We start from the raw sequence: 16,901 nt of genomic DNA on the forward strand, positions 1-16,901 counted from the left end.
GCGACCAGTATCACATAATACGCTCTGATATAGTGTATATATATATATATATATATATATATATATATATATATATATATATATATATATATATATATATATATATATATATATATATATATATATATATATATATATATATATATATATATATATATATATATATATATATATATATATATATATATATATATATATATACACACACACAGTATAAAGTTGAAAGTGTGTCTGTCTGTGTGTCTGTGTTTCTCTGTGACCTATGCACGCAAAAAGTACTGGACTGATCCTCACCAAACTTCACATGCTGACAGAACATGTACCCGGGAGTGTCCCAATGTAAAAGAATTGTACTTCCGACTTCCGGTTTCCGAATTATGACGTCATCACCTGATTTCGTAACGTTAATTTTTCAAGTTCAGCCGATTGACATGGGGCCAACGCCATTTGCAATAGAATGAAAAAAATAATGCTACAGTCAATTGAAGACAATGACTTCCGACTTCCCGGTTTCCGAATTATGACGTCATCACCTGAGTGCATAACGTTAATTTTTCAAGTTCAGCCGATTGACATGGGACCAACGGAATTTGCAATAGAATGAAAAAATAATGCTACAGTCAATTGAAGACAATGATTTCCGACTTCCCGGTTTCCGAATTATGACGTCATCACCTGATTGCATAACGTTAATTTTTCAAGTTCAGCCGATTGACATGGGACCAACGGAATTTGCAAGATAATGAGAATTAATTAAGTCGCAAATGATGACATGAAACCAGCCTCACATTGTTGAAGCATTATGGTTTTTTTTTATGTGATGCGGCAATAAATCTTAACATTTTTGAACTCGAGTCTTCTGCATATAAAACATGGCGGGGAAAATATAATATTATAGTGGTGATGAAAAAAAATAATAATGGTGGCAGCCTCTACAATTTTACAATTAACTGTGACATATACTCCTTCAGACCCGCCGTCATCCACGGGATTCCTGTGCGGAGCACGGGTATCCCTGCTAGTATATATATATATAGTTACGAATTTGGAATTCGATTGCACACAACATACAGGTTCCTTTCGTCAGCTATGTTGATAAGTGCTTGTTCCCTAGATAGCTCACCTTTCATAGTTTAAATGTTCAGAAATCAATTAGATGCGCTGCGGATCGATTTAATAGTTAGGGAACGAACAATGGAGACATCCCTCCCCCTCTTCTGCGAAGAGGAAGAACCACCCTGCCGTCCCGTGATTCATGATGTCAACAACTCCCTCCCACCCGTGGTTGAGCGGGGGGATGGATCACGAGGGCATGAGTCACGCCGGGCGTGGGGGAGGGGGGCGGAGAAGGATAAGGACGAGATCCTTTCTTTGTTCTTGAGTGGTAAGCTTTTTGCTTCGGCAGAGAGTAGTCGTTCAGCAGACCTTCGGGTCCTGTTTGGCTTGCGTTTGGGTTGAGGCCTTCAGAAGCTTTTTGCTTCGGTTGGCTCAGTGAGCTTCGGCTGCGGCCTGGCTCAGGAGAGCTTTTTGCTTTGGTGGTTCAGTGAGCTTCGGCTTCTGCTTGGCTCGGGAGAGCTTTTTGCTTCGAGCTGCTTTGTTTGGCTCGAGCTGCGAATGGTGGCTTCTTCTTCTTTGATCGTGGAGCTCTTTGTTCTCCGTTTGGTTCCCAACTTGGTGCGACTCATCGACCTCTTCTTGGAGGTGGTTCCTCGGGGAAGCGGCGCATCGACGGGAAGGATCGGCGCATCGACGGGAAGGATCGGCGCCTCGTCTCACCAGCACGTGTTGAGAAGCGCGGGAGGATTCACGGGAGCTCAGGAAGGATCGCGGCTCACGGAGATTGGATCCAGCTCACTCTCGCTGGAGCCCGGGTCCGAACATCTTGAAGACCACACGAGGTGGAGAGGTTTGAGATAGACTCTGGGTTTCAGCTCACCTGTCCTCCAAGTTGGAGCTCGCTATTAAAGGCCTCAGCCACTATTTCTTGGGTGTGTGTGTGTGTGCGAACGTGTGTCCGTGGGCCCGTCTAATAAGTAGGAAATTGTTAAGTGCTTTGTGTGCTGTAAATGATTGTATTGTATTTCGTAAAGTCGGTATAGTTCTGCTCTTACATGCTTCCCTAGTTCCCCATTATTATTAATAAATACCCCAATTGTTAAATGTTTTCAGCTCGTCGCGTCGATTCTTTCATTGACTGAGCATTTCGTGTGTTGGTAGTTAGAAAGCCGTTGGTTTGCCGTAAAAGGGGGACATTTGGACCAACGGTTCTCGGCAATTAAGCCGCACGGAATCGTGCACGGGATAGGCTCACCTCGGCGGTTTGTTCCGTATGAGTTCCGTCGAGGGTGGAATACCCCGTTAGTTGGATCACGTGGGTATTTAGGTACATTGAAGATTGGCAATCACCCTACCCCACGTGATCTGCCAATTGGCGTATTTCGGTTCTTGTACAAGGACCCGTCGCTCGGAGTTATCCGGGCGGCATTCTATATTCCAGGCGATCGGTCGGGCCGACGCGACTTGCGGTTCCGTTCAGAGCAGTCGGTTGGCGGCCGACTCCAGCCTGTAACAATATATATCGGGCGTATAAAAAAGTAGCTTTTGGGACTGCAGAATCATTAGAAATTGATGCATTAAAAAGAATTCGTTTAAAAATAGAAGGCATTGAGAACAACTCTTGAATTTTCTACCACAATTTGCCTATGTATGTGTCTTTAAGTGACAAAAATTTAAAACAGCTGTGTAACTGTCAACATGGCGAACGCTGGGGTAAAACCGGGGTAAATTTGTGTCGTTGAGTCTGGAGCAAAGTTCAGACACCTATAGCACCCAAGATTTTGCTCCAAAAGGTTTCAGTTTTCTTGTGTAAATGATCCAGTCACTAGATTATGTAAATCAGGAAACAAAATTCTTCATGAGGAATAAACTGACTGTTGGAAGCAATTTGAAAACTCCAATTTTTTTGACTGCATGTTACAAATCATTACTTTTGAGAGTACTCATCTTAATAAGTATTTTAAGTCGAACATTTTTGATGTCAGATTCTGAAAGCCTCACTAATAGGCACCATTTGTGTGAATTTTCAGAACTCTGTTTGTAAAACTCTGGAATTTAGAGCCCTCCAAAAATGCTTCAGATACAAATCTGCAACTCGCGACTGCCAGAATTGAAACACCCCGAGGGTGTTTGTAGGGCCATATCTCGGACACTACATGGAATTTTAAGCTATAACTTGGCAAACCTTCCTCATATATGTTAAGGTCGCTTTGAGAATTTTTTCAGGAAAATCTGAGGGGGTCAACGCAGAATTTCATTTTTTTGGCTGATTTGACACGGAATGACCCGAGGTGGGGGGAGGGGGGATGCAGTATTCATTAGGTAAGGTTTAAGAATAATTTTTCCCAGTATGCGATTACCCCTGTGACCTTTTCCTATATTTTTGCATTTCAAGACCGACGATAAAAAGGGATCACGTCCTTAAAACAACAACAACTGAGCTGCACGTTCCAAGCAGGCTGGAAACCCCGCCTACTGAAATGACAACGAGCAAACCATGCCCCTGGAGTGGATGACAACGGGAATGACATCAGCGAGGTTTTTTTTTGAGAGAAGAGAGTTTTGGAGGAGAGACGAGGATGGAGTAAGGGTCAGAAGGTACGGGACAGAAGAGAGTGAGGAGATGGTGGTTGGAAGAGAAGGGCATTACAGCTGGCTTTCCCTCGACACGGTGAACAAGGCTGTGTGATTCTCGTGTTGGTGGTGAAGTGATTTGCTCATGTGACGGAGCAAGACGCTGGCCATTGACTGCTCGGCTGGGTTGTGTGATACTGCGCCTCAGAGCCTCGTGTTGGGCCATCGGGGAAGAAGGCAGCACCATTTTGCAGAGGAGTGGCGTCAGCAAGTGAGAACGCGAAAAGAAGCTGCATGGCGGTTTCTGAGCCCTGATGTTGAATATCACCACCCAAACTACCTCTTGTACGCTTCCCGCAGAAAGAGTGGCTTGGCACCATTTTTGGCCACGTTTTCCCACACAGTGACGACACGGTTTGGCGAACCTCAAACTCCAGAAACTCATCTCTGGCCACACAGCGAAGTGCCAGAAGAAAGGGAGGATTTTTATTTTATTTATTCTGTCCTCTTGCTGTATTAAAGTCCGTGTGGAGGCGCCTAAAATCGGTATTTAGTTTTTCCTCACGTTCCGTTATTAGCTCGCCTGTTCGAAGAACAGAGAGCTATAGCGATACCCCCGGCGTGAGCGTGAGCGTCAGCGTGAAAATGTTAAAGTTTTTGGTGCAAGTTACTTAGAAACTTGCCATTCATTTAATATGTGTACTAGGATGCTGATATTTGGCATGGAGGTTCCTATGGGGTATATTATTGATGTAGTGAAGTTGAAATTAAAAAATAATTTCAAATGTTTTAAATTTTTGACCTGTTTTGAACTTAACTCTTTTGGAGCACATCAACGTTAAAGTTTTTGGTGCAAGTTATTTGGAAGCTTGCCATTCATTTAATATGTGTATTGGATGCTGATATTTGGCATGGAGTTTCGGTTGGGGTATACTATTGGTGTAGTGAAGTTGAAATTAACAAATGATTAAAAAAAAAAATTTCAACCTAAGATGTTGTCAAAGCCACCCAATGCTCGCCTGTTTATACTAGACGCTTGCCATTCATTTAATATGTGTACTAGGGATGCAATTAAGTCCAAATGAAATAAATTTTGTTGGTGCACCTTTTCAGAGACTCAATATTTGTGAAGTCAAAAAACTACATATTACTTTTTAGCTCGCCTGTTCGAAGAACAGAGAGCTATAGCGATACCCCCGGCATGAGCGTGAGCGTGAAAATGTTAAGGTTTTTGGTGCAAGTTATTTCCTTTCTTATGGTTTTATCTACCACACTATTTTTTACTGATTACAATATACAAATACATATATTGCTTTAAAATTATTTGGATCAGATTTCACTGCAATGCTTTATAAAAAATATTATTAGACGAGTCTTTTAAAAACGATAAATGTATAAACAGGCGAGCATTGGGTGGCTTTGACACCATCTCTCTGGTTATTATTACACTTTGAATTATTTTCATTAAACCCCTGTACCTATTTAAGTGGCTTGTGTTGTCTATTTGCTGTGGGTTTAAGTATAAACCCGTGTGCCTCCGTCCTCGCTGCCCTTCGGTCCCACTCGCGTCATTAATCTCCAACGATCACGTGTTCACCTCCAAGGGAGAAGTTTGGCTATCCATCCAGGAAGGGGCTAACCCCCTGGACACGCCAATATTTTTGAAATAGCAAAAGGGCTATTATAAGGTTTAAGCTTGTGAACAACGAGAAAGTCATCCCTTAAAATCGCTAATGCAGATCCAATCTGCGAGAAATTAAAAAAAAAATCATTTTAAAGATCACCATTTGGAAACATCTCAAGTAAGTGCTGGATACGTTAATAAAAATGAAGAGCAACACTTTATCCAAAAGAATGTAATTACTACAACACAAAAACATCTCCCCCATAAAACACGCACATTACTTTTTATATATGCATCGGGATCCATATGGAGGCAAAGACATAAATCAGACCACAAAGAGGCAACACAGATGGCAACATTGACTCACCCTGTGTAGTGGTTAACAGCACCAGCCAGGGCGTTTCCTGAGCCAGCAGGAACAATGCCGAGTGGGATTTTTATTGCTTGCTCCCAATCTGACCTGGCCATCAACCCATTGATAACCTAAGCACATGGTTCAGAAAAAGGCCAGGGAAACGCTTTTGAACAGAGGTTTATCAACACAGATTTGCACTGAAACACTGTGATGAGAAAAAGAAAAAGAAAGGAATTGATGAAGGTTTGAGATCTATGAACATTCTAGAAAATTATTAATAACATAAATTTCAAAAGCATTTCATATACCACTCGCCCAACCCCCAAATTGCTTATAGATCAAAGCTTGTGTATAATAAATAACAAATAATTAGAATAGTGTCGTGTACGCCATGGACATTACTGCAGCATTTGTGTTTTAGCAGAATTGGTGTAACATGAAGTGGGAATGCCAGGCATGGAAGAATAAAAGATCCGATCGATTTAATTTGGGGTTTGTGATTAGTCAACATAATCCGTGGGGAGGTTTGACCACAAATGTGCCCGGTAAAGAAATGAGTACTCTGCCTGCAGTCTTGCGACTTCAAAGTTGTGTGTACCTCCGGCACGCAAATGATTGCAGATCCACTATCCCATCTACTGAGTGTCAATCAGAAGTGTCAAACCTCTCACATCAGAATTCATTCATCAACGGTGAAACATCAGCAACTGAAGAGTTCTATCGTGGAAACGACACACTCCATCACCAGCAGAAAAAAAGTCATATTGTGCAACACACTGCTTCCTTGCATGGAGGAAATCTGTCAGACAATGAAGAAGTGGGCCCTGAATGCCAATGGATGAAAATTTAGAAAGCAAGGGCTATTGCTATAAAGTATGTAAAGGCATGGGAGTTGTCCAGAACTGAGATGGCTCTGATGTGTTGCATAAGGGATATCGGTATGACCATCCATTCCTGAGAAAGCAGAATTAGCATGTCAAGTGTAGAGTGGCTACGAGTTTAAAATAAAGTGATTGACCTGAGATCAGACAAAACAAACAAACGTACAAACGTTAAGTTTGCAATAATAAAAAAAAAATTCCATGACTTTGCTCTTTTTGTCTGTAATTGAGAGCACTGTATCTCGTTTAGAACCCTTATTGTAAATAGCGACAAAGATGTCAAATTTATATGATGAAAATATATGGTGCTCTAAGGAGGACTGGCTGTAAAGCAGAGAAAGAGCAAACATGGCAGATGTAGAGGAGCACAAGTTTTTATGATCAAGGTGCTGATAATGACATGGGTATTGAGGTCGGTCAGATACATTTTCTTATTATTGGGGAGAGTGAGAAAGAGGTTTGCATGAAGATATCCATCGTGACTGTGCCCTTAATCAATGAGGAGCATTTTGTAATGATGAACTTACGATATGAAGAGAAGTCAGAAAAATTGGATCTCAGATGAGCCTGGTGTCAGGCTCTTGTCTCAGGACGGATGAACATTATTTCTGTTTGAGAGAGTTCAAGCTCAAGCTTCTTCTTCAAGCTTCTTCTGGTTAAGAAGTTCAAGATTATTATTATCTGGGTTGATTTTGCACATATTTTAATTCAGTATCCAGGGAGTATAATGTTGTTATATGGACAAGGGGGTGGGGGGGGATGCATAGATAGACTGTGGTAAGTGTAGTATGGTCCATGTAACAGGGATCTGTCAGAGCAAGTCATTTGTTCCACATGAAGCTGAGGCAGCCTATGTAATTAATAGATATGGTAGAGCAAATGGTCCATGGAGGGGGTTTGTGAGGGAGACGTTAGTGTGGTCTTATGGAAGCTTTGGGTGACACCAAAGCTGTTATCACCCCACCTTTGAAGAGAAGTAGCCACCGTGCCTTTTGAAAGGGGAAGAAAGACCTCAGCCCTTGGAGGAGGAAGAAGTGTCGACCAAGTGGCCTCGTTGCGGGGGGGGGGTGGGGGGAGGAGGACCACGTGACCTGGTTTAAGGCCTACTCATCGCTGGCCCTGCTCGTGGCTGTTTGACTTTGATATTGGACATCATCGTTACTGGCTCTCGTCTCACTCCTGGTTTCTAAAGCAGACTGTATTTGAGGCCTGAATCCATCCTGCGCATCGTAGACAAGGGGAAGTCCCACCTGCATTATTGTCTTGTTGTACGAGTGTGATCTGTTGTGCCCAGTGGGTTATGTTTTGTGTTTTATTTCTCCTTCTTGTCTACAAGTTTGCATATTCCCATTCTCCTCTTGGTGTCTTTTGACTCGCTTTGTTTGTTCCGTTTATTATAGTGTCTTGTCGACCCTTTTCCTGTACTTTGCTTTTCAAATAAACCCTTTAAAGGGGAAGAAAACGTGTTTCGGCCATCTGCTCTCTGTGTGTGTTTGCCGTCTATTTCGGCTCATTTGGACGACCTTGTGGAATGGTAGAGTAAAGTACAATAATTATTGAACACAGTGCCATAAAAGAACGTTTAGACCATCTCTCAATTCAAAAGGTCCCAACTCTGAGGAATCCTGTATCAACGGGCACTTGGACGCGACAATATGTAACCTTCTGCGTCCCTTGACTTAGCTTTGCAGACATTCCTGATTTTCCAGGCTCACTGCTCACCTCCACTCATTTGTTTCTCTTTGCTCTCACCTGTGTAACCAACTTCCCCAGTCTGTTCAGTCCTATTCTTCCCTCTAGGGGTTTAAGACAGATGTTCACCACCACCTCAAGTCATCCACATCCATGTTCATGATATCTTCTACCCCAAAACACCAGATTCCCAAACACTCTCCTTTTCCAGGTTATTGTGATTTTAACCATCTCTCCCTCACCTCTTTTCCTTTGTTAGTTGTCCTTTGGTCTGTTGCTTTTCTGTTTCCCTGCTTTCCCATTCCTCTTCTTGCTGTGTTTCATTCAGTTTGTGTGTAGCTTGTTCACCCATATGTATCCTTCTCCGCCGCCCTATCAATCTCATTCTCAATCTCACTTTTACTCTGCTGTTGGTGTTCTCCCCTTTCCATTTTGTTCGAGCTCTTCCATGAGCCTTGACTATGTCTACAAAAAAAACAACAAAAAACTTTTTCCCACAGGGAGCACAGTAACCCCAAGTATGTGCATGAGTGAGTATATAAAAACCCAAGTATATGCAACCCTAGAACCAGGTTATAAAGCAATAGTGTAGCCACAGTGATGGACTGGTAGTGGACAAAAAATGGAAACACCTGTGTAAATGAGGGATACCAAGCAACAGCTTTTACACAGGTGTGGCCCATGTGTTGATTAAGCAAATAACATCCCAGCATGCTTAGGGGTCATGGATGAAAATTCTGCACCGGCCTGTTTGCCTATAATTATGGTTAGCATGGCTCCAAGAGGAGACCCCACCAATGCCCCCATCCAGAGACCATGTGTGGTCACCCATTGGTTTGATGAGGATGACACTGATGTTATCCATACGTCATGGCCTTCTCACTCATCAGATCTGAACCCAATCGCGCATTTACGGGATATTCTGGAAAGACGCCTTGGACAGATTTTCCCACCTTTATCATATAGGTGTGAGTTGATTGATTTTCCAGTGGAAGAATGGAGCTGCATCCTTCCTGCAGAATTCCAGACACTGGTGGATTATATGCTACGGCGTAGAAAAACTCGAACAACCAACCTCGTATGTAGGCCGTACTGGCCACACGTGGTGGCCCAATGCCCGATTAAGTGACTTTACATTGGTGTTTCCATTTTTTGTCCACTACCTATCACTGATATGGCAACCAACACAAGGGCATGTGACAGATGCTTACAGTGAATCACACGGCAATTACACTTACTTGGATAACAGAGCTGCAGTAGAACTAAAAATTAAAAGAAGTATCAGACAAACACACAACCAATAACACAGGGACAAGCTGCAGCCAAAAACCTTATGTCATCAAGTTAAGAAAAGGAAAAATAACAGAAAGGGTGAAGATAATCCTGCAATGAGGACAATTCATCAACAGTTGATCGAAGAGAGGCAAAAACAGGTGCAATAAATCATCAACAAGACAGTCCTGATGTGACACTCACAATAGAATGGATTGTTTTTGTGTCATGAGTTATGGTGTGGTTGCAATCAGGGGGTAAGGTTCACAACTTAAATAAATAAATAAAAACTTTGCCAAAGATTAGCACCATGGAACAAAACACAAAGCATTCTCAATGTCACATGGTCACTTCCATTTCCGCTGAAGCATATAAAGCCACTACCCCTACATTTCTCGAGCATGGAGACAAACTCGAAGAACCAACCTCGTAAAGAAGACCATCTCCAGATACGATGACCAAACCATCCCACTCCTCCAGCCTCAGACTCTGAACCATTTCCCAGGCATGGTTCTGTCTCTCTGTACACAGCAACATGCATAACATGCTCACACAGCCATATGCAGAAAGACAAAAAACAAAAAAAACTCAGGATAAAATAAAATAACAAGCATAGTAATATAGTAGCTTGGACAAAAGGGAAACAACATATGCTTTGTCTTCACGAGGAGTTGCTGAACTTCTTTCCTTCTGGAACCAGATCATGTCAGAGTCAAGTTAGTTGTCTTTCCTTTAGTATTGTTGGAGGTTGAGGCAGATATCAATACACCAGCCATGTATGAGCAATGATTATGTCACGTTTTCCAAATTCAGCATCTCCACGACTCCTTTGGTTCGAGTTAGGACACTTCTTGCAAGGCAGGATTTAACTGTGGTTGTGAGTACAGTTGTGGGATGTTACCTGATCATGTAGAGTTTACAAGGTACACGGGCATGTTGAAAAGTCATGCCGAGTATTCTTTTTCTCCAAAATAGGTAAAGATATTGAACTAAAACAAAGACCAGATACGAACATCAATATTTATTCTACCAGGGTGCAAATTTATTTCTCAACAAAATTATCATTGCAGTCTACTCATTTCTGCTAACGTTCAAGTGGTTTTGTGATGCCCGTCACGGTAGAACTGTGCATTCTACTACCTTAACCAGCTCTTCACAGCAGCCTTGATGTCATCGTCAGAAAAAAAAATTATCCACGAAAGTATTCCTCAAGTTTGGGGAAGAGATGAAAATCGTACGGAGCCAAGTCGGGGCTGGTGATTCTTTGTGACCGTATTCCACTGACTGTCTATTGCTCTCAGGATCGCAATGGTGAACCCAATCTTATCTCCAGTATTTCATGCTTCAAAGCACTGACAACATCTACCAAGACCCTGACTCTGCCATCTTGACGAATGTAGCACTGAGACATCTTGTGTCAATCACGTAACTTTGCATGCAGTGGTGGGAAGAACTAATGTGCAAACTGCACTTCGTTTCATTCAAATATCTTTTACCTGCTTCGAAGAAAAAGAAGAAGAGGCATTACTTTTCAACATAATAATAATAATCTATCTATAATTCCAGCAATGTGTGCGTGCGTGCGTGCGTGCGTGCGTGCGTGCGTGCGTGAGAGAGTGAGACCGCTGTTTCTCCACAACCACTGGTCCGATCTAATTGAAACTTGCCAGGTATATTGCTGGGGCCCTGTGGATGCATACCTTTTCAAGGTTTAATATTAATTGGACAAGTGCTTCCCAAGTTATGGCCATTTATTTATCAACCAATGAAAGGACACGTTGCTGCGTAGGCGTGGCTGCGTAGGTCGGTTCGCGGCCGGCCGACGATGACGTCACGTGCCGTGCCGGTTACGATGGGGATCGGTGCCTTAGTTACCGTGGGGTAGGAGTGGCAATGGTCAATGGCAGCGAATGTCATGGCAAGCAAAGACAGGGAGGTAAACTTGATTTTAATTTGGATTTTAATTAACTCTGTGTGTGTCAGTATCACAGCAGTTGTTACTTCAATGCAAGCGATAATTCGTGGAATGCATGTGAACATTCCGTACGGGCACGCACCACTTCCGGATAGTGATGACAATGTATTCTAATAAAATTTGTCGATTTCTTATGCACATTTATAGATAAACACAATGCCCCAATCCAGTCATCGTTTACGAGAGCGAAGGAACGGCCTGTGTAGTTGTTTCTGGCTCGCGGTTTGAAAGTTTTTTGTTGTTTGTTTGTTTTTTTGGGGGGGGGGGTTGCACGTACGGGCACGCATGTACGGGCACGCGAGAGTGAAGGAACGGCCTGTGTGTATGTTTCTGGTTGGCGGTTTGAAAGTTTAATTTTTTTTATTTTGGTTTGCACGTACAGCCACGCACATACGGGCACGTACTAGTAATTATAATAATAATAACATAAAGGCGCATAGGGCTGCCGAGGCAGTTTCATTGGCAAGGAGTACAGTCCTGGACGGGTCACCACTCTGACGCAGGTTACCCTGAATGGTTATTACCCAGTACAATGGCAGTCATTTTGCCAACCTCAGAAGGATTTCAGGCTTAGTTAATCCCACCTGGCGTTACTTTAATGGCCGACAGGGGCTGAAACTCAGGACCCCCGGATCCCAAGCCAACCACCCTAACCACTAAGCCAACAGCAGGCTTATAGAAATCAAGAAAATGACCAAACACCAAAATCTCAAGAATAAAGTGAAAAGATCCTGGAAGCTGAAGAATGCCAAAGTTGTACCAGTGATAGTTGGCAAAGGTGAGAGTAAAACCCACGCTATCTCCCTGGCAAAGGTCTGTGTGCATGCATGCATGCTCGTACATGCAGCGACCTTCGCACCCCACCGGTCGGCTTACTCCGAATCTGATTTGTACATGCTGGTCCCTCAACAGAGGTTGGGGAGCAGGGGGAGGGGTGGGAGAGATGGAGGGAGGGAAGAAGAAAGGGGGGGGAGAGGGGAAAGGTCGGAGAGAGAGGGAGAAGTTGGGGTCAGAAAGAGGGAGAGGGGTGGGATAGGGTGAGACAGGCAAGGGGGTGGGGGGGAGAGGGAGAAGGGTGAGGAAGACAGAGAAGTGAGGGATTCCGGCAGATGTGACGCCCAGTTTATCATCCATCCGAGAGACGGCACACACATTGATAATCACCCTGCTTGTGAAATACCGGGATGACAGATTATAGTTGGGTCGGGATTCAAATCCAGGCTACACAGAGCAAGCATGCTTACCTCTCGGCCTTCCTGCCATGATATGGGGATTAGTTAAGTCAAAACTGAAAATATTTTTTACTCATTGTGATATAATAATATATTTTGCCTTCCTATCTCCAGTATGGAATTGCGGTATCACCACTGAAACGTAAACACACCAAGTGGCTTCACCAAGCAAAACGTTTGAAGAAACTTTTAAAAACGAAACGTTTCATTTTTATTTGTATTTATCGATGCCGAAGTGATGGGTCGTATAATGGAATATCGTACAAAAAGGGGAAACATTGTGGAAAATAAAATTTCACATTTTCAGCGAGCCAGCCACCGACTGTTGCACCCAGAACACGTGGTTAAGAACGCATGAACTTTGTTTGGAACTTTGTTCAAGTCGATCGTAAGTTAATTTGAACAAAAGCAATTTCCATAACTCAGTAATTATTAAAGGTAGGATTTCAAAATTTGGTACCACTAAATGCAAATGATACAACTGCAAGCGGTTAAAATTTGAGTGCGATAGCATGTCGGGATTGGAATCCCGACATGCTATCCTGAATTTTGCTAAAGTCGATCGATATACAGTATCCAGTGATGGTTTGAATATTGTAGAGCGCTCACCAAGTGGTTTAAGCACGCCATTGAAAAGGATTGATGAGAAATGAATCGCTTGGCATGCGATTAGTAATCACCGAACCGTCATATTAAGCATTCACCTCCCGGAGATGCCGGAAATGTCAAATATGTCCAAAATGGACAAATGAACACATTTCTTGGAGTCGGAACTGCCTGTAAGTTCGATTCTCAAGCTTAAATTTTGTAATTCTGCTTAGTTTAAAAGATACTCGTAGTGATCACGTGCGGAAATGAAATAAAGCCACGAATGCTGACGTCTCCGGGTGTTCATAAGCATTGCATTCTAACCAGCGATTTTTCACTATGATGAACAGGCATTCGACAATTTGAGTGAGGAAAGTGAAAAAAAAAACTATATCATTAAGAAATTGTTGCGGCCTGTTCCAAGTCAAGGCATGGCTGAGCAGGCCAAAAAAACATGGGGGCTTCAGACCCCAGCGAGGTTACCTAGGATTTGCCTTCAGACCCCTTCGAGAGCGGTGACCAAGGATGCGCCTGATGAAGGATATAATTAAATAAGGCCGTTAATTATAATTATCTTCAAAAGAGGTGTTTTAATTAACCCAAACACCCAATTTTCACTCTTGTACTTCCTTGGAGTTTTCTTAGTAAGCATGCAAAGTCTCACTTGCTTGGTTTCATGGTTTTGCAGTTATGGAGGAGACACACTGACACACACACACACACACTGACACACACACACACACACACACACACACACACACACACACACACACAAACACACACACACACACACACACTGACACACACACACACACACACACACACACACACACACACACACACACACACACACACACACGTAAATCTCAGTTTCTACTGAGTGTGGCCACGGACACCTCCGGCAATGGAGGCGATGTGGCTCGCAGGTGCAGCATGACGTCATGTCACGCTGTTGCTACCATTAGGCCGGACGAGCCATTTATTGGTTTTATTTTTATTCCTGATTATTTTACCTCTAGTCTGGTGTGCAAAAGGGCAGAAACAATGTGTTGTGTGGCAGAAGACCATTGTTGCTCATAGGATCTGTAGTTTCAGCTGTGGTGAGACAATCTATGCTTTGCTGCTCCACCAAGTCAAGATGTGTTTTGCACATATATACATACATACATACATACAAAACAAAATCCAAACTTGGGAATGTTGTCACAGAAAAAGGACCAAGAGGATGCCAATTTCTCGTACACATCTAACACCCATCTGTTTTTAATTGACTTACCTGTAACTTTCAGCTCATATTCAATGCCTGCCTCTTCCAGTATTGGCAACACAATCTGTCGGCAGCGTGCAATCGCACGCCCCGTGCCACTGCAAGGGTTCACCAGGAGCAGCATCCGCCTCTGTGGACGTCCTGAAAGCAGAGAGTAACAACCAATTAATGCAGGAAATGTACAACTCCATACATAGCATGTGTTACGAGAAAAACTGCCACTCCATTAAAATTTAGAAAAACAATAAGAATGACATTAAAACTCAGAACGCAGCCTGAATAATATTAATATTAAAAGGAGATGCAGCCTCGAGCCACCAGGTGGCAACAACAGCGCCCCTCTTTTTACAACACTTCTGGTTGCTGTAAACGGTGCTGTGGAACGCACGAAGCCTGCATCTCATGTGTTGTACTATTGGTTATTATTTCAGTCAAATAACTCGGAACTTGAACGGTAACTCTGCTTTGATCCTTCTGCCTCATCACCCTACCCCATCAAGAACAATAATATCATTACAGTGTAACACATGCAACCACTCACCTTAAGAATAATTGAACCAACACTCCACCCCCCAAAGATTGCAAATGTACAACAGAAATGATACCCAGTGATAATTCCAATGATTTGCAATACGTACTTCATAACATTCACAAATTGGACAATTTTGAACAGTGAGAGGAGCATTACGAATGTCTTCAGCGCAAGATGCATGACGACGGTGTTACTTTTGTTGTCATTCATTGCACACTCTCTCTCTCTCCAAATCCATCCCTCCTTACCTTCCAATTTAAATCATCTTTTTTTTTTCTCGATAAACATAAGTTATCTCACCATGCTAAAAAATAAAATCAAGACACTTTCAGCTTTTTTTGTGACCCAATGTTTCTTGGTGGTACCTCAAGGTATTTTTCCTTCAAACTTTAATCAAGATTATACGATCATGTCAACGAACATGGTAATATGTGCATGTTCGAGAAAAAAAAACGTGCTTAAAAGTGGGACCTAAATAGGTGAAATACCTTCTATCTTTCTGTTTCCTTCCCTCGAGTGTATGCGGTATTAGAGGTATGCACACTCACTTCTGAGCTGCCTCACCTGGAAACCCGTATCCAAACCCAGCTATAAACTGTCATCGTGGTGTTTCGCAGGCAAGGTAATTAATCAATGTGTGTGTTGTCCCTTGGATGGACATGAAACTGGATGCCCATCTGCCGGTATTGGTTGGTGGAAGTTAAAGATCACATGGTGTCATTTGCGAAAGGTAGGCGAGCTATCGCCGGCACCCTGGCAAAATTCCAAATTCCTTCCTGAACCAACTGTGCGGAAGGCAATGGCAAACCATCCAGCATAACCTGTGACAAGAAACTGTTTCAGCATTGCCAACACTTTTGTAAAGTGCCAACACACGTTGATGATGAGAGCTCATCACGTGAGCATTACAATAATCAACTTGTGATATATATATATATATATACATATATTGTGACGTCCACGGGACTTGAACAGTCCCGCCAACGTAGAATGAGCCGAAACGATGGAGGCGGTTTATTTGTTTATAACCCAAACATGGCGGTTCTAATCGCTCTACCGCAAAGGAAGGTGGCACGAGTCACTTTTCACTGAGTTGATGATGTTTATTTGTTTTTATTATTACCAGAAATAACAAGACTCGGCAAGAAGAGGGATCGGGAGCGATTCGACGGGATGGCGTGGGATCGGGCGTGGGGAAAAACACAGACAATTCCAATGAATATACAGATCTCAATCTCTCTAAGGCGCCAAGCACACACACACACACACACACACACACACACACACACACACACACACACACACAACGTAGCTATTTCTGGTGGTCAGGCTGGACCGTGGTGTGGACGCAACTGTCCCTGGATCGGCGTCGGACGAGCTGGCCTTGCTCTCGTCGGGGGGGGGGGGGCAGGAGAAACCATGGTGCTGTCGACCTCCTGGTCTTGGCCCAAGTCCGCTCACAGCCGCCAGGGAACCAGTTCTGGCGCCAAGTTGCGAGCAGGAGAGGGAGGCAGGTCCGCCCACCGTTCGACCCCGTACTCTGAGTCAGCAGAACCCCAGAGCCAACCAAGGTGAGGGACGAGGCTCAGCAAGGCTCCAGGACACGATGAAGAACACGATCAATTCAGCACAACAACAAGGACGCTCTCTGCCGCCACAGGGAACCACACCAAAAAAACACGATCTTTTGGTTGTAATCTTCTTCCTCTTCCTTTTCGACCCCGAACAGAACCTTTTTATCCTTGGTCCTCGTCACTTCCAATAGAGCCGTTTATTGGCCCACCGCCATCGCCTTCCGCCAATCGTGATCACGGGGCGGAGCCATCCGCTGCACTGTCCTGTAACGTCACGGC

At 43.4% G+C, this 16,901-nt stretch overlaps 1 protein-coding gene across 1 annotated transcript in view; it reads right to left on the reverse strand.

Moving 5' to 3' along the window:
• The window catches only part of SPHK2 (sphingosine kinase 2), a 53,873-nt gene that overhangs the window by 10,929 nt on the left and 26,043 nt on the right, over positions 1-16,901 (reverse strand). Inside the window, exons 2-4 of the mRNA XM_085884813.1 lie at positions 14,526-14,657; positions 9,881-9,975; positions 5,622-5,737 (exon numbers count right to left, since the gene is read on the reverse strand). Coding sequence (XP_085740939.1) covers positions 5,622-5,737; positions 9,881-9,975; positions 14,526-14,657 — 343 coding nt within the window. The remainder of the gene's footprint in view (positions 1-5,621; positions 5,738-9,880; positions 9,976-14,525; positions 14,658-16,901) is intronic.

This window comes from Eptatretus burgeri, chromosome 6, assembly GCF_056783735.1.
Source record: "Eptatretus burgeri isolate ZD-2024b chromosome 6, Ebu_testis_v1, whole genome shotgun sequence".
NCBI classification, from domain to species: domain Eukaryota; kingdom Metazoa; phylum Chordata; class Myxini; order Myxiniformes; family Myxinidae; genus Eptatretus; species Eptatretus burgeri.